At 41.9% G+C, this 24,222-nt stretch overlaps 1 protein-coding gene across 1 annotated transcript in view; it reads left to right on the top strand.

Annotated features, from left to right (window-relative positions):
• The window catches only part of DCN (decorin), a 63,767-nt gene that overhangs the window by 17,187 nt on the left and 22,358 nt on the right, over positions 1–24,222 (top strand). The window contains exons 3-5 of the mRNA XM_056569386.1: positions 4,879–4,991; positions 8,769–8,982; positions 10,040–10,153. Coding sequence (XP_056425361.1) covers positions 4,879–4,991; positions 8,769–8,982; positions 10,040–10,153 — 441 coding nt within the window. The remainder of the gene's footprint in view (positions 1–4,878; positions 4,992–8,768; positions 8,983–10,039; positions 10,154–24,222) is intronic.

A 24,222-nucleotide genomic window follows, 5' to 3' on the forward strand; every position in this document is an offset into this window, starting at 1 on the left:
GGTGGAATAAATGTAATGAGAAGGCCAGATGTGGCTTTCCCTGGAAATTATAGCTAAACAACAAGGTTCAGAGAATCCAGACCTGTGTTGATCTGCCGATTGCATGGCTGGCTTCTATTTAGAAGGTATCTTCATGAGATAAATCCCTTAAGGGGGCATATATGACACTGTGGGTGCGCTACTGACCGTCCCTAGAGTGTGCCTCCTGCTTTGCCTGCATGTGTCCTGCGTTGTCTTCTCATAGCAGACACACAGTGATCTGTGAGACGAGTTTACTCACAAACATTGCGGCCATTCCCCCTCTCTCTAAGCTAGGCCAAGAGCGGCGTTGTCCCAGTACACTGCGAATGCTACTCACAGATCCCTGTGTGACCTTTTGTTTTCTTACATGGCCCATTCCAAATTTTTGCCTGAAAATCCAGATATGTAAATGAAGTGCTTTGGTGTCCTGGGGGTGTTCCCAGCTCTTGTTATAACTGTAAAGAGGAGACCACCCACTCCTATCACATGATCATCACAGGTCCTTCTGCCACATTTTCTGTTAACTCTGATGAGCTCCACCCCCACATGTACTGGTCACATGATTGTGACATCATCACAGGTCCAAAAAAGTTAATTCAGCTCACCCTCTATTGCTGACAAATGCAAACTAACAGGTGTTAAAAGCCATGGTAAAATAAAACACAAAAAACTGAAGGTCCAGCGCAGATAAGTTTACTCATAACAGCTTATTCTTATAAGGACCCCATAGAGTAAAGCTTTAGATGTCATCTTCTGCAACCTTAGAGGAATAGTGTAATAGAGTTGACTCCATTCACATCAGAATTCCCAGCCTTAAAGTTGAATTAGGCATCAATTCAACAACTAGATGATGTGTGGTGGGTTAGCTGATTTCCCTATTGGTAAGCCTTATTTATATCTTATCAAGGAACCATATATGTGCTTTACAAAACACTGTTAATAAGTGGAACTCAATAACAGGAAAACCCATTTGTGTTATGTATTTACTTTAAGACCCCTATACATTTTTTTTTAAAGGGTACTCCGGTGGAAAACATTTTTTTTTAAACCAACTGATGCCAGAAGATTAAACAGATTTGTAAATTACTTCTATAAAAAAATGCTTTACCCTTACAGTACTTTTTAGCAGCTTTATGCTACAGAGGAATTTTTTTTCTTTTTGAATTTATTTTTTTGTCTTGTCCACAGTGCTCTTTGCGGACACCTCTGTCCGTGTCAGGAACTGTCCAGAGCAGCATAGGTTTGCAATGGGGATTTTCTCCTGCTTGTGACAGTTCCTGATATGGGCATACGGTGTCAGCAGAGAGCACTGTGGTCAAGACAAAAAAGAAATTAAAAAAGAAAAGAATTTCCTCTGTAGCATACAGCTGCTAAAAAGTACTGGAAGGGTAAATATTTTTTAATAGAAGTCATTTACAAATCTGTAAACGTTGATTTAATTTTTTTTTTCCACCGGAGTACCCCTTTAAGCATCTGTAGAAAGTACATGGGTCACTTTGAGCACTGTCAAATTACAACTGAATAAATACAATCCAAGATATATACTAAATGGAGAAAGGCGTTGGTACACTCCTCTTAGTGAATTTTCTATTGTTTTATTCAGTCATATTGCCATAGGTCTATACAATTATGCTACCAATGCAGCCTGCCTTTGCAAACATTTGTGAAGGAATTGATCTTGCTAAAAAGCTGACTAAATCTTGCATCGTACTGTAAAAGGATACCACTGCTACAAGTTATTTACCATAGCAAATAAGCCATGAAGTGGCAGACCAATTAAAGTTACAGAGCTCGGTCACCAAGTCATATAGAGCACAGTGCATAAAAGTCACCATTGCGCTTCTGACTCAATGATTGCAGAGTTACAAACCTTCTTTGGCATTAAAATCTACATTAACACTGTGTGCTGGGAACTTTATGGTCTCCATGCTTGAGCAGCTGCATGGAAGCCTGACATCACTAAGAACAAAGCCAAGTGATGAAAGAAATGGTAGGAACACCATCACTAGATTCAGGAGCAGTTTTGTGGAGTGACAAATCCCCCTTCTCTATCTGTTTTTTAAGAATGCCGGGATAATATTGCCTGCCTAATAGCATCTACACTTTTGGTGGAAAAGGGATAATGCTAAGTGAGTTTGGTGTGTAAGAACTTGGCTGGCCCTTGAAGAGCCCTGATCTCAACCTCGCTGAACATCTTTTAGTTGGAAATTGCAAGTCAGGCCGCTCCTTCAACATCAGCATTTGACCTTACACATGCTCTTCAGGAACACTCCAAAATCTTGCTGAAAAATCTCACTAGAAGAGTGGAACCTGTTATAACTGTAAAGAGGAGACCACCTCCATATTAATGTCTATAGAATTAGACTGGCTCTTGGCTACTAGGTTCTAAGAGCTCTTTTAGGTGTCCCAATACTTTTGTCTATTCCACATATGTCTTTGGCATCAGGGTCAGTTTTTTATTTAAAGACTGACCATGCCTGATACCATATCTGCTACAAAAATGAATCATTTGACATCATTTGTCATCTGACCATTTCATATTTATAGTGAAATGTTCAAAGCCAGATAGGAAAAGGCATCAAAATGAGTTCTCCCATCCTGCATTTGCATCAGTCCATTTTAACAGTGGACAGGGCAGATGCCAGGAATGATCCTACTGACTACAATCGTTTCAGTTATGCCATCAATTTCACTTCAATGTTTTTACTATAACACCGGAAGGAAACTTAGCCAAACACCATACTTATGTGAACAAGCCCCACCCTTATTTGATATACTATATGTATTTATATAAGAAATAAAGTTACTATCTATTCAAATACCCACATTCTTGATTATCTGCATCTAGTTCTATCTTTTAAGTGCCCATAGTGGTCTATTGTCTTATTACCATTTCCTATTTACTGACAGTCTACCTACCTGTTTACTGTCTTGGTGCAGAAGCAATGGCTGCCTCCATATGTTAACAACAGTGCCTGTGTCTATATATATTTTTTTTTGTTCACTTATATTTTTCAGAAATGCATACATCCCAAATATGTCTGTATGTTACATATGCATGTATACAGTACAGACCAAAAGTTTGGACACACCTTCTCATTCAAAGAGTTTTCTTTATTTTCATGACTATGAAAATTGTAGATTCACACTGAAGGCATCAAAACTATTAATTAACACATGTGGAATTATAGACATAACATATAAGTGTGAAACAACTGAAAATATGTCATTTTCTAGGTTCTTCAAAGTAACCACCTTTTCATTACTGCTTTGAACACTCTTGGCATTCTCTTGATGAGCTTCAAGACGTACTCACTTGAAATGGTCTTCCAACAGTCTTGAAGGAGTTCCCAGAGATGCTTAGCACTTGTTGGCCCTTTTGCCTTCATTGGGTTCAGGTCTGGTGACTGTGGATGCCAGGTCATCTGGTGCAGCACCCTGTCACTCTCCTTCTTGGTCAAATAGCCCTTACACAGCCTGGAGGTGTGTTTGAGGTCATTGTCTTGTTGAAAAATAAATGATGGTCCAACTAAACGCAAATCGGATGGAATAGCATGCCGCTGCAAGATGCTTTGGTAGCCATACTGGATCAATATGCCTTCAATTTTGAATAAATCCCCAACAGTGTCACCAGCAAAGCACCCCCACATCACACCTCCTCCTCCATTCTTCATGGTGGGAACCAGGCATGTAGAGTCCATTTGCTCACCTTTTCTGCATCGCACAAAGACACAGTGGTTGGAACCAAAGATCTCAAATTTGGACTCATCAGACCAAAGCACAGATTTCCACTGGTCTAATGTCCATTCCTTGTGTTCTTTAGCCCAAACAAGTCTCTTCTGCTTGTTGCCTGTCCTTAGCAGTGGTTTCCTAGCAGATATTCTACCATGAAGGCCTGATTCTCACAGTCTCCTCTTAACAGTTGTTCTAGAGATGTGTCTGCTGCTAGAACTCTGTGTGGCATTGACCTGGTCTCTAATCTGAGCTGCTGTTAACCTGCGATTTCTGAGGCTGGTGTCCATTCCTTGTGTTCTTTAGCCCAAACAAGTCTCTTCTGCTTGTTGCCTGTCCTTAGCAGTGGTTTCCTAGCAGATATTCTACCATGAAGGCCTGATTCTCACAGTCTCCTCTTAACAGTTGTTCTAGAGATGTGTCTGCTGCTAGAACTCTGTGTGGCATTGACCTGGTCTCTAATCTGAGCTGCTGTTAACCTGCGATTTCTGAGGCTGGTGACTCGGATGAACTTATCATCCACAGCAGATGTGACTCTTGGTCTTCCTTTCTTGGGGCGGTCCACATGTGAGCCAGTTTCTTTGTAGCTCTTGATGGTTTTTGTGACTGCACTTGGGGACACTTTCCACCTAGAATATGACATATTTTCAGTTGTTTCACACTTTTTTGTTATGTCTTTAATTCCACATGTGTCAATTCATAGTTTTGATGCCTTCAGTGTGAATCTACAATTTTCATAGTCATGAATATAAAGAAAACTCTTTGAATGAGAAGGTGTGTCCAAACTTTTGGTCTGTACTGTACATATGCATAAATATGCATATGCTAGTTTATTTATTATACATATCCACAATGACTTAACAAACTACTAGAAACAAGTCTGTGATTTTCTAGTATGTAAATTTCTCAGTACAGAATCATATTTCTGCCTTTCATCATTTTAGCCTTTATTGCCTATGAAGATACAAATTGGTCATAATAGGAAGTTGACCTGTAGTCAAATCACCAACAATGAAAATATTTATTTGTTTAAACTTATTTATTGTTTGCTGTCAATTCAATTATACTAGTGACACATATATAATGGATTGTTATTATATAAACTTTGTATATATTTTTTTTCAGGTCTAGAACAAGTGCCCAAAAATATTCCTGCAGACACAACTTTACTTGACTTACAGAATAACAAGATAGCTGAAATAAAGGATGGTGATTTCAAGAATCTGAAAAACCTTCATGTAAGATACTTAGTAACTTTCCAAATCCACTAATAAATATACTGGCAGAGGCTTTGCTAGTCTCATGGGTCACATCTAACATCCTATTATTAAAGAGTATATTGACCTTTGTGCGTGTTTTCTATTTCCTGATGTGTCATTGAAATGTGTAAGAAATTTGCACTGCTGGGATCTAGCAGCTGGAGACCCCTCTTTTTGGTAGAATAAAGGAGCTTTAGAAGAGTTTAAGAGAAACTTAATTTTTAAAGGGTATACCAAACTGTACAATCTCATCATGAGGATCAGTGTTCTATGTATAAACTGTAGGTTTTGATCTTTCCCTGGAATGGGCCACTCTGGTGATGTTCAGAACCTGTCTACCTATATTTTTCGTATTGCCTCCATTAGACTGTCAGTTAATCCACTTGGAACCAATGGGCTCAGTCTACATTTATCTAATGATTATGTCTGTCACACTTAGGGCAGTCTACTATCCTCTCTCTAAATACAAATCATGTGTCTTGGTTTTCAGTGCATCCTTTGATACAGTAAGAAATTTTTATAAAATTTTATTAAAAAATGTTAAGAGTTTTTATAAAATTATTCAGATTATTTAAATCACTTTTTGCATGAATGTTTGGAATTAAAGGTGGCCATACATTTTCAATAACCACCAGACGAATAGTTATCTCAACCTACCTCCACATAAACATGAACTTTTGACTTGACTGAACGTTCATGTGTTCTATATGGGCAAGGGAGGGATAAAAAAAAATCCCAGAAAGTATAAATAAATAGTTCTAAAAATAAATAGTATAAATCGTACCACATACCATGCAAGAATTATTGCCACTGAAGCAACAGTATTAAAACATTTATTTTAATATAAAAATCCAATAAAATCCCTCTTGTGTTATAATTAGATAAATGATGACCTAGTATTATCTCGCAAACACTGGTCATACACCAAAATCTGGTGGTACAGCCTAATTTGACAGAAAATATTGTAAATCATCAGACTGACTCCACCAGTCATGGGAGTACTATAAACTGTCCAGTGTACACAACAGATATGAAAATATCTATATGTACCATTGATTTAGCATTTTTCCCTGTGCATCTTATATATCTCCTTGTATATTGGTTTTCTGTGTATGGTCTGACATTTTTTATCTGATCACACCACACAGCTTGTTACCTAGTTGTCCCCTGAGGATCCTGGTGCTTCCCGGTGGAAAATGCGTTGGGACTGCAATTGTGATTACAATAGTGACTCTTTACATGATTATATATCTACATTATGTACCTTTTTCTGGATGATTGTTTTTCATAACTGTTGTGTACACTGGACGGTTTGTAGTACTCCTGTCACTGGTGGAGTCAGTCTGGTAATTTACAAGATTTTCTGTCAACTCAGGTTGTATGACCAGATTTTGGTGTATAACCTGTGTTTGCAAGATTATACTATGTCATAATTATATCTTATTATAACACAATGGATTTTATTGGAATTATATATTAAAAAGTTATGTTTTAATACTGTGACAACTAGGGAGGGATAAGTCAGAGTCCAACAGTTCTTGTTCTAGCTTATGTGTTAAAAGAAGCAAAAAGGTGTGTCCCGCACTGCTGAACTAAGGTGACTGGTGGCAGGTATGGTGTGGATGATTCTGACGTTCCTGTTATAAAGCATTGGGTGCGGTGGTGCATAAATCCAGAACAGAGTGCAGGCAATAACAGTAGAGAAAACAAGGATTGCACTCACCATCCAAGCAATTCTTTTATTTCACCGTGTCTGGCATAACAGGCTGGTGGAGGGGTTGAGGCGAGTAGGGTGGGAACAGGGCAGACTGTTTCACACCACTAGGGCGCTTCTTCCAGCCAGTATACCGGCTAGAAGAAGCGCCCTAGTGGTGTGAAACAGTCTGTCCCGGTCCCACCCTACTCGCCTCCACCCCTCCACCAGCCTGTTATGCCAGACACGGTGAAATAAAAGAATTGCTTGGATGATGAGTGCAATGCTTGTTTTCTCTACTGTTATTGCTTGCTCTAGCTTATTCCTCCCAGAAAAAGTATTCAGTAGTAAACATCTATCATGTCTGACCCTTCTGTCCACCAATATCATCTTTTGGTGGAGAATGGAGAGGCTGCCATATACCTCAAACAGTCAGCAAAACCTACTGTAGGAGGTGGGTTTGGTTTACGTTTTAATTTACCAAAAGCTCACAATTTTGTTATGTGAGATATAAGTGCACCCATCAGCTTTTTTTTATTTCAGAATCTTCATAGTCTCCATATTCATGGCAGAGAAAAGGCAGCAAAGAGCTCATTCAATGTTCCTTTGCCTTTATATAGTTAAAAAATTATCAGGTGTTAGGGAATACTTTGTTCTTATATTTAATTCTTCCAATTACTTCATTTGGAGATAAATGTAGCAAAAAAAAGTGTATAAAACATTATTGTTGCTTTCCATTGAAGCAGTTCTAGGACAAACAAGGCCATGGGTTGCTATAGTTTTTGTAGTATGGTAATAGGGTAGCTTCGTGTCGTACCTCTACTGCAATGTGTGATAACCATAATTGAGCTAGGATAGTGACAGAAAACTTTTGAAGGTTTTATAATGTTATAAAGTTCATTTTTGGTTACTATTTGTTTTAAGATACATAGCTGTAAGAGGTCATCTCCTAGACTTGATTCTAAGCCCAGTAATGTTCAAATTACAGGCCAAAAGGATATAACAAATGTGGCTGTGTTAGTGGTGGTAATAGGAAACATCTGTTAGCCTTAACAAAAAAAAAAAAAAAAAAATTGGCATGAGAGAATTTTGAGTGAAAAAGAGCATATAATGCAACAGTCAGATAATACTGTATTATTATAGGGGTACTCCGCTGCTCAGCGTTTGGAACAAACTGTTCCGAACACTGGAGTTTGCGCCAGGAGCTTGTGACATCATAGCCCTGCCCCCTCTTGATGTCACGCCCCGCCCCCTCAATGCAAGTCTATGGGAGGGGGCGTGTCACGGGGCCGGAGCATTGTGACATCACGGCTCTGCCCCTGTGTGACATCACGCTCCGCCCCCTCACTGCAAGCCTATGGGAGGGGGCGTGACAGCAATCAGACCCGGAACAAACACGCTCCGGGGACTGATTTTAACCGGGTGCGGCGTGCACCAGCGGCGGGACCCCTGCGATCAGGCATCTTATCCCCTATCCTTTGGATAGGGGATAAGATGTCTAAGCGCAGGAGTACCCCTTTAAAATTGGAAATCTTATGCTGTATATAATATAATTTTACTTTTTCCACATATCCTGATTACAATATCTAGAGAAGGGGGGGGGGGGGGGCATGTGGCAGGTTTGAGTTTCCACAGGAGAGAGACTATTAAAGAGATTTTTTACCTTTATATTACGTTATCCTGCATCCAAGGGTCTATCTGCTGGGACCTCTTCAGCCCTAAGAATGGGGACATAATTGTCCCTGGAATCTGCTGAACAGAATGATTAAAGCGGTGGCAACACAGATGCTTTGCACACCATTTACCCATTCATTCAGGGGATCCAGGGATCACATTCTCGAGATCAGCAGGGATTCCAGCTATCAGACCAATACCAATCTGCCTGTTATCCTCTATCACGTGCATAGGGGATGACTTAATTGGATGGAAAACCTCCCTAAAAATAGAGTCCCTCCATGTTAAAAGGTTGTGAATTACTGCCTTAGATTGCTTATAGGTTTGACATATTATGATAAACTGAGCATTTATTGTATAGTAATAATAGTATCACATCTTGCTTGTAGGCATTGATCCTGGTTAACAATAAAATTAAATCGATCAGTCCTGGTGCTTTTGCCCCTCTTACAAAGCTAGAACGACTCTACTTGTCAAAAAATAACTTGAAGGATTTACCTACCAATATGCCCAAGTCACTTCAGGAGCTGCGTGTCCATGAAAACATGATAACTAAAGTGAAGAAGTCTGTGTTTGATGGACTGAATAATATGATTGTGATTGGTAAGTTTTGAGCTTGCAACAAACTATCTTTATATAGTGGTTAATGTAAGTAGGAAGAGAGGTGATCAACAGTAGGAACACTGACATACACAGGCAGGTATTATGTTCCCAATTGTACTATAAATCAGGTTTTTAAGTAAAGCATTATTAAAATTTTTGAACAAATCCTCCTATGCGTTTTTCATACAAAATATATATATATATATATATATATATATATATATATATAATGATAGAATACCATGAAACCCATCAAAAAGTACACTTTTCCGAGAAGACCACTCCCTATTGTGTGTCAGATTTTTAGACCACCACACATTTTCATATGGAGTCCACCCCCTTAAAGGGGTACTCCCATGGAAAACCTTTTTTTTCTTTTTAAATCAACTGGTGCCAGAAAGTTAAACAGATTTGTAAATCACTTCTATAAAAACATCTTAATCCTTCCAGTACTTTTTAGGGGCTGTATACTAAAGAGAAATCCAAAAAAGAAATGCCTTTCCTCTTATGTCATGACCACAGTGCTCTCTGCTGACCTCTGCTGTCCATTTTAGGAACTGTCCAGAGCAGGAAAAAATCCCCATAGCAAACATATGCTGCTCTGGACAATTCCTAAAATGGACAGCAGAGGTCAGCAGAGAGCACTGTGGTCATGACATCAGAGGAAATGCATTTCCTTTTTGGATTTCTCTTTAGTATACAGCCCCTAAAAAGTACTGGAAGGATTAAGATTTTTTAATAGAAGTGATTTACAAATCTGTTTAACTTTCTGGCACCAGTTGATTAAAAAAAAAGTTTTCCACAGGAGTACCCCTTTAATGGTCTACAATATTCTGCACAGATTTGATGCGCAGGATTTTCTGCTGCAGATTTCAATGTAAACTGAATGACTGAATACAGCTTAAAATCCTGTACATCAGATCTGTGCATAATACTCGAAGTGTGAATAGACCCTATTGTCAGAGTATGTTTATTTTTAAACTTATATTCAAACATACATTTTTAAACATGTATATAGTTATATTGCTGAGTTTTGAGCACAATATATGTCTTGCAGAACTGGGCACAAATCCCATTGAAAGTTCTGGGATTGAAAAAGGAGCTTTCCAGGGAATGAAGAAACTGTCCTACCTCCGAATTGCAGACACCAATATTACAAGTGTTCCTAAAGGTAAGACATGCATTTCTATGTGAGGTCGAAAAGGTTGTACAGGATTAGAAAAGCATGATTACTTTTATCCAAAAACAGTGCCACATTTGTCGATGGGTTGTGTCTGGTAAAGCAGCTAAGCTCTCTTATGAATGAGAGGAATTGTAATACCTCACACAAACTGTGAATAGTTGTATGGCAATTTTTGGAAGCAACAGGTTTGTTTTTCTCATGTTGTATAATTTCTTTAAAATCATCCTTAAAATGCAATAAAGATGAAGTTAAAATTTTTTTACACAAACTACACGGCTAAAAAAAAATAAAGGGAACACTTAGGCTAAGTTTCCACTTGTTTTTTTCCTGGCAGTTTTTGGAAAACTGCCACTGCAGTTTTTGAGCCAAAATCAGAAGTGGATCCATAAGGGAGGAGAAGTGTAAGTCCTTCCTTTTTATGCCCTATTCCTTATGAATACACTTCTGGATTTGGCTCAAAAACTGCAGTGGCAGTATTCCAAAAACTGCCAGAAAAAAACCTAGAGGAAACTTAGCCTTAAACAACACAATGTAACTCCAAGTCAATCACAATTCTGTGAAATCACCCAGGAAGTAACACAATCAATTTCACATGCTGTTGTGCAAATGGAACAGACAACAGGTGGAAATTATAGGCAATTAGCAAGACACCCCCAATAAAGGAGTGGTTCTGCAGGTGGTGACCACAGACCACTTCTCAGTTCCTATGCTTCCAGGCTGATGTTTTGGTCATTTTTGAATGCGGGTGGTGCTTTCACTCTAGTGGTAGCATGAAACGGAGTCTACAACCCACACAAGTGGCTCAGGTAGTGCAGCTCATCCAGGATGACACATCAATGCAAGCTGTGACATGAAGGTTTCCTGTGTCTGTCAGTGTTGTGTCCAGTGTTGTGGAGGCGATACCAGGAAACAGGCCAGTACATCAGGAGATGTGGAGGAGGCCGTAGGAGGGCAACAACCCAGCAGCAGGACCACTACGTCCGCCTTTGTGCAAGGAGGAGCAGGAGAAGTACTGCCAGAGCCCTGCAAAATGACATCCAGCAGGCCACAAATGTGCATGTGTCCACTCAAACAGTCAGAAACAGACTCCATGAAGGTGGTATGAGTACCCGACATCCACAGGTGGGGGTTGAGTTTACAGCCCAACACCGTGCAGGACGTTTGGTATTTGCCAGAGAACACCAAGATTGGCAAATTCACCACAGAAGCCCTGTACTCTTCACAAATGAGCACTGAGCACATGTGGCAGACGTAACAGTCTGGAGATGCCGTGGAGAACATTCTGCTGCCTGCAACATCCTCCAGCATGACCGGATTGGCGGTGGGTCAGTAATGGTGTGGGTTGGCATTTCTTTGGTGGACCACACAGCCCTCCATGTGCTTGACAGAGGTAGCCTGACTGCCATTAGGTACCGAGATGAGATCCTCAGACCCCTTGTGAAACCATATGCTTGTGCGGTTGGCCCTGGGTTCCTCCTAATGCAAGACAAATTATGCTAGACCTCATGTGGCTGGAGTGTGTCAGCAGTTCCTGCAAGAGGAAGACATTGATGCTATGGACTGGCCCGCCTGTTCCCCAGACCTGAATCCGATTGAGCACATCTGAGACATCATGTTTCGCTCCATCCATCAACGCCACATTGCACCACAGACTGTCCAACTCATCAGTAGCATGCCAAGGCATTGTAGGGAGGTCATACGGACACGTGGAGGCCACACACACTACTGAGCCTCATTTTGACTTGTTTTATGGACATTACATCAAAGTTGGATCAGCCTGTAGTGTGGTTTTCCATTTTGATTTTGAGTGTGACTCCATATCCAGACCTCCATGGGTTGATAAATTTAGATTTCCATTGATCATTTTTGTGTGATTTTGTTGTCAGCACATTCAACTATGTAAAGACAAAAGTATTTCATATAATTAGTTCATTCATTCACTTCTAGGATGTGTTATCTTAGTATTCCCTTTCTTTTTTTGAGCAGTGTATATAAATTGGGTATTGTTTTGATCCCATTGACCTACAGAATAGACATAATATATATTTTTTACTATATAGTGCACTTTGTAATAACCATGTTATGGTAATATAAAATGTCATTACAAAGTACAATTGTTCTCACAAAAAACAAGTCCCATATGGGTCTGTAGGTGGAAAAATAAGAGTTATGCCTCTTAAAAGTATTGTATTTTCTGCTATCATCATACAAGAAAAAAAAAGTGCTAGACTCACCAGTTGTATCCCCACTGTGTTCAGTGCTGCCACTCTGGTTCTCTCTGCCACCTTTGTTTACTTTCCTGCAGAGATGACATGTCCATATACTCTGCAGCTAAACACAGAAATAAATGGCACAAGACTCCTGAAGAAAGTAACTGTTTGCTGGGTATACTTGCACATAATCTGTGCAAGAAAGTAAAGAAGGGCATTGTGGAGGACCATAGTGGATTCACTGGACATGGTGGGGATAAAATAGTTTAGAGTATTTAAATAATTAATTAATTAAGCTACTTTCTCCCTTTAAGTAATTTAATGATACCACTGTGCCCCCTTAAGAAATGTTAAATGCCATTATGCCAACAATGAACTGTGCCACTACTACTTAATGAACATGACCCTACTGAGCTGTGCTGCCAGCTACTCTAATAAATGTGCACTGTGCCTCATACTGAACTGTGCCACTGTCCCTGTAATGTACAGTGCCACTGACCCTATTATTAACTGTGCCACTGTCACCCCTGATGAAGTGAGTCACTGTCTTCCTAATGAACTGTGCCACTGGCTCCTAATAAATTGTACCGCTGTCTAAATAAACTGTGCCAATGCCCTGATAATGTACTGTGCCACTGTACCCCTAATTAACTGTGCCACCATCTGCCCTAATAAACAGTGCCACGGATCAAACTCTAGCTCACTAAAGAACTGTGCTACTGCCTCCCAGATAAATTGTTCAACTGTAAGCATACTGTATTCCCTAATAAATTATGAACCGGTGTGACTAAAACAGCGGTACAGAAGATTATAAGGTCACTGTATAAGCACTAGTATATACCGTATTTACATGATATCACCATTGAAATATAAGTCATTTTTAATCTTGGACATCACCTTTTAAAACTCCATAAAAAAGCTAAGTTTTATTGGGGTTATTGAGGGTGACATAGTGTCGTGAGAGGCACTTTGATTTTCTGTTGTTATACTAGACCCTTCACCCTAATAAGGGTATTTTTATTTTTGGCAACCTGGGAAAGGCCAAGAGACAACACTCATTTTGTATTCTGCTAAAAAAGGACATGCGGGGCAAAGGTCATATGTGAGACCAGCCATCAAACACAGGTACAGACACTATATTATGAACTACACTAACTTTCCAGCCCCTATAGCATAGTTAAATAAATAAAAATAAAAATCCCGGAATACCCCTTTAAGTATATTATCTTCCCCTAGGCCATAAACAGCATCTTCACCTAGAGACAGATATTATTTATGGATAAGGGGATAAGACGCATTTGGCCGGAATACCCCTTTAAGTCTTGCTGTTTTCTCGGTTGTGTTCAGAGAGAATTAAACAGAGTCAGAATGACCAGCTTAAAGAAATTTGATTTGGGCCTTCCCTTGAGGCTTCTACACACAACACACTTGAACCACACTGTTGCTCAGCATGAGCTCAACTCTGAACTGGGGCAACACCTCCCCCCCCACTAATCTATAATGGTGAGAACTTAGGGGTTCCCAATGGCAGGCAGGGTCACATGGGGGTACACTTCTCTCTTTAAAGGGTACAGTAACACATGAATAACATATATACAGATAACAACAATATCATTAATTAGAAAAATATATTACTTTTCAATAAAGTTCGAACATAATTGATATAACAGTAAGTCTATGGTGGGCCCAACACTTTGTGCTGCAAAGCTGTCCGAAGCCACAGGACAGCTACTGGTGCTGGGACACCACATGTACACGTAATACCATACTATGCCATATAGTGCTACATAAGGCCCAGAATTGTAGACCGAACTTTTAGCACAGCTATTCAGTGTTCATATATTGCTATGCCAAACAATGGCCAGAGAGTTAAATACTTTTCACAGCCCCTGTGACAAAAGAAGGAACTCTTCTAAACCACACATGTAACTTAAGCAGCCCTCTGCTGGCAGAATACAGTATAATTTCATTTTGTATTATTATGTTTACTATAGAAAAGAATTTAGCACCTTTGAGAGCATAGGGAGGGGACACCTGGAAACCAAGGGAAGACATTAGGAGGACTTATAGTATGGTCTTGGTGATATTATATTTATATTTTTACTAAACTTTTTGAGTATGTTTATTTATGCATCTATATCTTAAAATGTTTTTATTTTTTATTTTTATTGTTTTTATTTCTGCTAGCATAAACATATACACTGTATGTTTTCTACATATTACAAATATTTAAGTGGCCACTTTGCCACTACTATCAATAACCCTTATTAACCCCTTAAGGACTGAGCATTTTTCCTTTTTTTGCCCTTTCGTTTTTTCCTCCTAGCCTTTTAAAAATCATAACCCTTTCAATTTTGCACCTAAAAATCTATATGATGGCTTATTTTTTGCACCACCAATTCTTCTTTGTAATTTCATGAGTCATTTTACCCAAAAATCTACGGTGAAAGAAAAAAAAAAACATTGTGCGGCAAAATTGAAGAAAAAACACCATTTTGTAACTTTTGGTGGGGGCTTCTGTTTCTACGCAGTACATTTTTCGGTAAAAAAGGACACCTTCTCTTTGTTCTGTAGGTGCTAGCGTTACCATTTTTATATGGATCTGACTTTCTGAATGCTTTTAATACATTTTTTCATGACATAAAAAGTGACCAAAAATACGCTATTTTAGACTTTGGAATTTTTTTGAGCGTACGCCATTGATCGTGTGCTTTAATTAACTATATATTTTTATAGTTCGGACATCTACGCACGCGGCAATACCACATATGTTTATTTTTTAATATGGTTACATATTTGTTATATGGAATTTGGGAAAAGGAGGGGTGATTTAAACTTTTAATAAGGAAGGGGTTCATGGGTGTTTTTAAAACTTTTTATTCATTTTTTCTTTTTACACTTTTAGTCCCCTTAGGGGACTTTTAGGAGGAATCATTAGGTTCCTCATACAGATCAATGTTGTTTCATAAAACCACATTGATCTGTGTGCTCTGCGCTCGATTGATAAAGCCTGGTCCTGCCAGGCTTTATCATTCACAGCGCAGCAGCCAGCACAGGATGTAAGGTAAGCCCTCCAGCTACCTCAGCAGTGGATCGCTCCCCCCCCCCACGATTGCGCTGCGTGGGGGTGATCCCCTCACTGGACCACCAGGGATGATTTAAATGTCCCTTAAAATATCGCTGTCAAGTTTGACAGCTGTGACCTAGAGGGTTAATAGCCGCCCGCGGCAATCATTGCATGCTGGGGGCCGGCCAGTATGGCCCAGGAGCCCGCGCCATACAATGGTTGCGGCCTCAGGATGGGCCGGCTCGTGGTAAGATTGTATCTGGTTAAGGGAAATGCAGGGAATGCACAGATTATGTCTCCCCACCATCCATCTGTCTCTACTCTAAAAACAGTAAAGAACTAAGTGTGTTAGCTTTTGTTGCATTATTAGGGCACTATTAAAGCTGGACCAGCTAATTACACGGCTCAAAAAATAAGGGGAACACTAAGATAACACATCCTAGATCTGAATTACACGGCTCAAAAAATAAGGGGAACACTAAGATAACACATCCTAGATCTGAATGAATGAACTAATCATCTGAAATACTTTTGTCTTTACATAATTGAATGTGCTGACAACAAAATCACACAAAAATTATCAATGGAAATCAAATTTATCAACCCATGGAGGTCTGGATATGGAGTCACACTCAAAATCAAAGTGGAAAAACCACACTACAGGCTGATCCAACTTTGATGTAATGTCCTTAAAATCAAAGTCAAAATGAGGCTCAGTAGTGTGTGTGGCCTCATACATGCCAGTATGACCTCCCTACAACACCTGGGCATGCTCTTGATGAGGTGGTCTCCTGAGGGATGTCCACACAGACCTGGACTATAGTATCCGCCAATTCCTGGAAAGTCTGTGGTGGAACGTGGCATTGGTGGATGGAACGAGACATGATGGTCATGCTTGATAATGTTGCAGGCAGCAAAACATTCTCCATGGCATCTCCAGACTCTGTCACCAGTGGGAATCGGCTTTCATCTGTGAAGAGCACAGGGCACCAGTGGCGAATTTGCCAATCTTGGTGTTCTCTGGCAAATGCCAAATGTCCTGCATGGTGTTAGGCTGTATGCACAATCCCCACCTGTGGATGTCCTCATACACCCCTCATGGAGTCTGTTTCCGACTGTTTGAGTGGACACATGCACATTTGTGGCCTGCTGGAGGTCATTTTACAGGGCTCTGGCAGTGCTCCTCCTTGCAGAAAGGCGGACGTAGTGGTCCTGCTGCTTAGTTGTTGCCCTCCTACGGCCTCCACCACCTCTTCTGATGTACTGGCCTGTCTCCTGGTACACTATGCTGACAGACACAGCAAACCTTCTTGCCACAGCTCGCATTGATGTGCCATCCTGGATCAGCTGCACTACCTGAACCACTTGTGTGGGTTGAAGACTCTGTCTCATGCTACCACTAGAGTGAAAGCACCGCCAGCATTCAAAAGTGCAAAAACATCAGCCAGGAAGCATAGGAACTGAGAAATGGTCTGTGGTCACCACCTGCATTACCACTCCTTTATTGGGGGTGTATTGTTTATTGCCTATAATTTCCACCTGTTGTCTGTTCCATTTCCACAACAGCATGTGAAATAGATTGTAAATCACTGTTGCATCCTGAGTGGACAGTGGGATTTCACAGTATGATATCCAAGTATGATTGACTTGGAGTTACATTGTGTTGTTTAAGTGTTTCCTTTATTTTTTTTGAGCAGTGTATTAAGGCTAATTTCTGCCTCTAATGAAGTATTCATTTGAGAAATTATCCTTTTAGGGTGCTCTTACAGAGTGCAGTTCTGCTGCAGTATTTTGGTGCAGTTGTGAAGCCTAAACCAGGTGTGGATTAGTGAATTAGATAAAATAAATAAAAGATGCTACTTCTACTACTACTATTTTTATATGGTGAAATAGATAACAAAAAGGACAAAATAGAAGAAGTAGCATCTGTTTTTTTATATTGTCTAATCAGGGCCGGGATCAGGGGGGTACGACTAGTACCCCAGTAAGGGGCACGGAGCCCAGGGGGGCCCGGCCGACAGTCATGCCCTACACTGAAGCTGCTGCTCGGTCCGGTGGCTGTCCCATTAAGGGGAGGGAGAGGCTGAATTTACCACTCCGCTGGTGGCTGCTGTCCCTTTAAGGGAGAATTGCTGTTGGGAGGTAGATAAGGAAACGTGCCTCGCGCAGGCACATCCATTACATGTGACATCATCATACAACGTGACATGCAGCGGGGGTATGGAGCGAAGCACAGAAAGTTGAGCAGTGGGGAGAATATACTGCCCATCCCTGAAACAGTAAGTAGGCTGCCTCAGTCAGCCTCTGTTCTCCACTGGCCCTACAGCCCATAGCAGTAGCTCTCACCCGACCCCATACTAGCGGAACAGTGGAGCACAGAGGCCTACAACTATGGGGGCACAGAGAGGGGGCTAAAAATGGGGTCACAGAGAGGGGGCTAAAATTGGGGGCACAGAGAGGGGGGCTACAACTATGGGGTAACAGAGAGGACACCTACAACTATGGGGGCACAGAGATGGGGGCTACAACTATGGGGGCACATAGAGGGAGCTAAAACTGGGGGTACAGAGAGGGGGGCTACAACTATGCGGTCAAAGAGAGGACACCTACAACTATGGGGGCACAGAGATGGGTGCTACAACTATGGAGGCACAGAGAGGGGGCTAAAACTGAGGTCACAGAGAGGACACCTAAAACTATGGGGGCACAGAGATGGGGGCTAAAACTATGAGGGCATAGAGAGGGGGGCTAAAACTATGGGGGCACAGAGAGGGGGGCTACAACTATGGGGGCACAGAGAGTGGAGCCTACAATTCTAGGGGAACAGCTAAAACTATGGGGGCACAGAGATGGGGGCTACAACTATGGGGGCACAGAGAGGGGGGCCTACAACTATGATGGCACAGAAGGGAGCCTACAACTATGGAGGCTCAAAGCGGGCACTATTACTGTGTGAGGCAATACAAACAAGGGGGTTTGTAAAGGGGTGGGCATTTTGCTTGAGAAAGAAGCCTAAAATGTTTGTCTGGCTGCTCTGACAGGTTCTGTTGAGACAGTTCTTGGCTGGGAGATATCTTCATGATGCCCTGGGCCAGATAATTTGAAAAAAAAAAAAAGGGAAAAAGAACGACTCAAATCAGAGAAGACGCCCCCTTTTATTCACTTAGTGAAGATGTTAAAGGGGTACTCTGGCCCTAAGACATCTTATCCCCTATCCAAAAGATAGGGGATAAGATGTCTGATCGCGGGGGTCCCGCCATTAGGGACCCCGCAATCTTTCTTTCAGCACCCCGCTATCCTCAGCTTCCGGAGCGAACATAGCTCCGGGTCTGATGAATCACGATCATGGAGCCGGAGTATTGTGACATCACGGCTCCGCCCCGTGTGTTTTCTTACTCCGCCACCCCCAATGCAAACCTATGGGAGGGGGCGTGACAGCCTTTGGATAGGGAATAAGATGTCTTAGGGCTGGAGTACCCCTTTAACTGTAAGTCACTTTATGTAATTGTAATCACCTTCACTGTCTGCAGGGCACTTGCATCCAGCTGGAATCTACCTCTTTTGCTAGTATGTGGGAATATTTGCAATTTTTTAGGACACTTTCACAGTAACCAGAATAGATGGTATATTAGATTATAGCAGAGTGAAGTGCAGTAAAACACTGTAAACCACATTATTTTACTGCACTGCACTCTGCTATAATCTAATTAGAAAATAATATTGGGGGCAGACTGTGGGGCAGACTCGGGGCGAGGCATTGGGTGCCCAGGCCTTAAGCTGTGGGACCCCAACATTTCTGATGGCAGCCCTGTGTCTAATTCATTATGATCCACACCTGGTTTTGGCTTCAAAACTGCACCACAATACTGCAGCAGAACTGCACGGCGTAAGGACACCCTTAGGAGAATTTTACACACAGCTTTCTATGGCAGTTTTTCTTTTAGCTTTTTGAAACCAAAGTCAGAAGTAGATCCAGCAGGAGGCAAACATATACAGTATATACTCGAGTATAAGCCGAGTTTTTCAGCACGATTTTTTGTGCTGAAAACACCCCCCTCGGCTTATACTCGAGTGAACGCTCCGCCCTCAGTGGTCTTCAACCTGCGGACCTCCAGAGGTTTCAAAACTACAACTCCCAGCAAGCCAGGGCAGCCATCGGCTGTCCGGGCTTGCTGGGAGTTGTAGTTTTGAAACCTCTGGAGGTCCGCAGGTTGAAGACCACTGCGGCCTTCGACATCATCCAGCCCAATCTCACCCCCTTTAGTTCTGTACTCACCTCCGCTCGGCGCTGGTCCGATGCTGCAGGACTGTCCGGTGGGGAGGTCGTCCAGTGGGATAGTGGTTCCGGGCTGCCATCTTCACCGGGGGGGCCTCTTCTCCGCGCTTCGGGCCCGGCCCCGGAATAGTCACGTTGCCTTGACGACGACGCAGAGGTACGTTCATTACCAACGTCCCTCTGTGTCATCGTCAAGGCAACACCTCTATTCCGGCCCGAAGCGCGGAGAAGAGCCCCCCCCCCCCGTTGAAGAAGGCAGCCCGGAACCACTATCCCACCGGACGACCTCCCCACCGGATAGTCCTGCAGCACCGGACCAGCGCCGAGCGGAGGTGAGTACAGAACTAAAGGGGGTGAGAGGGGGCTGGATGATGTCAAAGGCCGCAGTGGTCTTCAACCTGCGGACCTCCAGAGGTTTCAAAACTACAACTCCCAGCAAGCCCGGACAGCTGATGGCTGCCCGGGCTTGCTGGGAGTTGTAGTTTTGAAACATCTGGAGGTCCGCAGGTTGAAGACCACTGTATCAGACATTGACAAGCGGTGATGATGATGACATGTGGTGATGATGACAAGGGGATGATGAAGGGGGGGTTATGACAAGGGGATGATGAAGGGGGGGTGTGGGATGATGACAAGAGGATGATGACAAGGGGGGTGGGGATGATGAAGGGGGGTGGGGATGATGACAAGGGGATGATGACAAGGGGATGATGAAGGGGGGTGTGGGATGATGACAAGGGGATGATGAAGGGGGGTGTGGGATGATAACAAGGGGATGATGAAGGGGGGGTGTGTGGGATGATGACAAGGGGATGATGAAGGGGGGGTGTGGGATGATGACAAGGGGATGATGAAGGGGGTGTGGGATGATGATAAGGGGATGATGAAGGGGGGTGTGGGATGATGACAGGCGGTGATGATGAAGGGGGGATGATGACAGGCGGTGATGATGAAGGGGGGATGATGACAGGGTGATGATGATGAGGGTGTTAAAGGAGTAGTCCAGTGGTGATTCAGTGGTGAGCAACTTATCCCCTATCCTAAGGATAGGGGATAAGTTGCAGATCGCGGGGGGTCCGACCCCTGGGGCCCCCCGCGATCTCCTGTACGGAGCCCCGACAGCCCGCTGGAAGGGGGCGTGTCGACCTCCGCACGAGGCGGCCGACACGCCCCCTCAATACAACTCTATGGCAGAGCCGAAGCGCTGCCTTCGGCAATCTCCGGCTCTGCAATAGAGATGTATTGAGGGGGCGTGTCGGCCGCCGCCTCGTGCGGGGGTCGACACCCGCTATCTCGGCGGAGAGCCGGGGCCCCGTACAGAGAGATCGCAGGGGGCCCCAGCGGTCGGACCCCCCGCGATCTCAAACTTATCCCCTATAAGTTTTTCACCACTGGACTACCCCTTTAATGACGGGGTTCTGGATGATGACAGGGGGGGATGATGTATTTCCCACCCTAGGCTTATACTCGAGTCAATAACTTTTCCTGGGATTTTGGGGTGAAATTAGGGGCCTCGGCTTATATTCGGGTCGGCTTATACTCGAGTATATACGGTATGTTTTTACTTTATATTTTCCATCCATTAAATCCATTTCTGGCTTTGGCACAAAAATGTGTGTGAACTCCTTTCCTTATAACAGTAAAAAAAAAGAATTCTAGTAAATAATCAGATATATTCACAGTACCATCTTAAGATATCCACATATAAGTTGGAGGTATCACATTATTTGGATTATCACATTGCTCTGTATGTTCTGCTTATTATAACCAAATATCCACTTGTCATGCACATCTGCTTAGCACAAGTATACTAAGGGCCTCCCTGCAGAATGAAGAAAAACTTCTTACTTAAGCTGCATTCACACCACGTTTTTACAATACAGTTCCCGTCTCAGGTTTTTGATGAAAAACTGATTCCTCAAAACCGGACAAAACTATAACAAAACGTGTGTACAAATTTTAACTCGTATACGGTTAAAAACCGTGTACAGTTCAAAAAATTATGTCCAGTTGCATCCAGTTTAACTTTTCATTCCATTCGGTGTGCACTGCGTATGTGCAAACTCAAAAACCGTATTTTGCAAACCAGATGGAAACATACGCACATACAATTCTCATTGACTCCCACGTTAAAGGAACCGTATACGGTTTCAATTCGGTTTTCCCCCGGACAAAAAAAAACGTGCTAGACTACAGTTTTGGGTACGAGCAAAAAAAAAAACGGACACAACCGTACAAGAAGCAAAAAGTATGCATCATTTGGCATACGGTTTCAATGGAAAGTCAATGCATACAGTTTTCAATAAGGTTACGTATGGCTTTTGGATTGAAACTGTATTGCAAAAATGTTGTGTTAATGCAGCCTTATACATTGTTAGGCTGCAGAGGTATTCAAATATCTGAATACTTACATGGGCACTGTCAGATACAAAAACTTTTGATATGTTGTAAAGCATGTAAAACCAATAGGTTTTGCAATTGCTTTCATTAGAAAATTTTGAGTATTTCATACTGAAAAAGCCAGTCAAGCAACTGCCCCCCCTGCCTGCTTGGACACATACTAGTCCTGCTGTGTCCATGCATCGTCACCTATGTCATGGACACACTTCCTTGATTGACAGCTGTGAGCGCAGGACTCACAGCTAGAGGAAAAATCCTCCCACTGTCATCTTGTGTCCCGCTACTGTCAGTGAGGACAAGCTGGGAGTTGTAGTATTGCTAATTCTAGGGGAGATGTGAGCAGACAGCATACAGAGGGAGGGGGCGGAGACCTGCACCATGAGGCCACACCCCTCCCTTTGAGAGGAATTCAGACTGGTGAGCTAAATTAAAAGTGTAATAAAAAAAAATAAAGGTGCTAGACACATAAAAATTATATACATGGTCAGGATTAGGTACTGAGTGATATATTAAACCCTTAATGATGCAGGGTATTTCCGTTTTTGCGTTTTCATTTTTTCCTCATCACCTTCTAAAAATCATAACCCTTTTAACTTTGCACCTAAAATCCCATATTATGGCTTATTTAAAAAATTCATTGTGCGACAAAATTGAAGAAAAAATGCAATTTTGTAAATTTTGGGGGCTTCCGTTTCTACACAGTGCATTTTTCGGTAAAAATGACATCCTATCTTTATTCTGTAGGTCCATACGGTTAAAATGATACCCTACTTATATAGGTTTGATTTTGTATTACTTCAAAAAAAAATCAAAACTACATGCAGGAAAAAAAGGTTAAAAATGTAATCTTGTGACCCCTATAACTTTTTTATTTTTCCATGTACGGGCCAGTATGAGGGCTCATTTTTGGCGCCGTGATCTGACATTTTTATATTTTTATATTGATCGGACTTTTTGATTGCTTTTTATTCATTTTTCATAAAAAGTTACCAAAAATACGCAATTTTGGACCTTGGAATTTTTTTGCGCATGCGCAATTGACCGTGTGGTTTAATTAACGATATATTTTTATAGTTTGGACATTTTCACATGCGGTGATACCACATATGTTTATTTTATTTGCACAGTTGTTTTTTTTAAACGGGAAAAGGGGGGTGATTCTTACTTTTATTAGGGAAGGTGTTAAATGATCTATATTAACTTTTGTTTTACACTTTTTTTTTGCAGTGTTATAGCCCCCCTGGTGGCTATTTCACGGCACATACCGATCTCATACACAGATCATTGCCGTGCATTGACACGGCAAAGATCAGTGTAATCGGCGGTCAATTGCTCAAGCCTGGATTTCAGGCTTGGAGCAATCAATCGCCGATCGTATGCGACGGAGACAGGTGAGGGGACCTCCGCTCGCGTTCTAGCTGATCGGGACATCGCGATTTCACCGCCATGATCCCGATCAGCCCGACTGAGCTGCCGGGAAGCTTTTACTTTAATTTTAGGCACGGCGGTCAATTTTGAATGCCACGTCTAAAGGGTTAATAGCACGCGGTGCAACGATCAGTGCCGCACGCTATTAGTCCAGGGTGACCCCGCTTTTTATACCGGGACCAGGCACAAGGCATACAGGTGTCTTTAAGAGGTAAAAAAAAAATTATTGTTGGATCTGACAGGTACGCTTTAATGACACTGATTTACTACTGTAAACCCGACCTGTAAACCCGACCAGGTTGTGCACCAAAATGTGTTGCATTGTGCCACAAATTGTATCTGCGCCAGAATTTGCACTAGAATTAAAAAAGCCTGACCAACTCTCCATTATACTAAAAAACCTAAAAAAAAGGGCAGTGGCTCTAGAGAAAAAGGAGGCAAGGCCATCAAAAAGGAGGCATGTTTATGAAATTTTCAAAAAATCCCAACATATTTACTAAGGTTTCCACAGAAAATGTGGTGGATTTGAGCTGACAAAAGCCCCACAGATCAGAGCATGTGTAAAAAAAGGAAAATGTGGGCAAAAGTGCAGAGCGCAGGGAAACATTAGTAAATTATGTGGAAAAATACTTGTAGGGAATTAAAACCCACAAAGAATACTACACTCCACTCTTAG

The sequence above is a fragment of the Hyla sarda genome, chromosome 4, assembly GCF_029499605.1.
Source record: "Hyla sarda isolate aHylSar1 chromosome 4, aHylSar1.hap1, whole genome shotgun sequence".
Lineage (NCBI taxonomy): Eukaryota > Metazoa > Chordata > Amphibia > Anura > Hylidae > Hyla > Hyla sarda.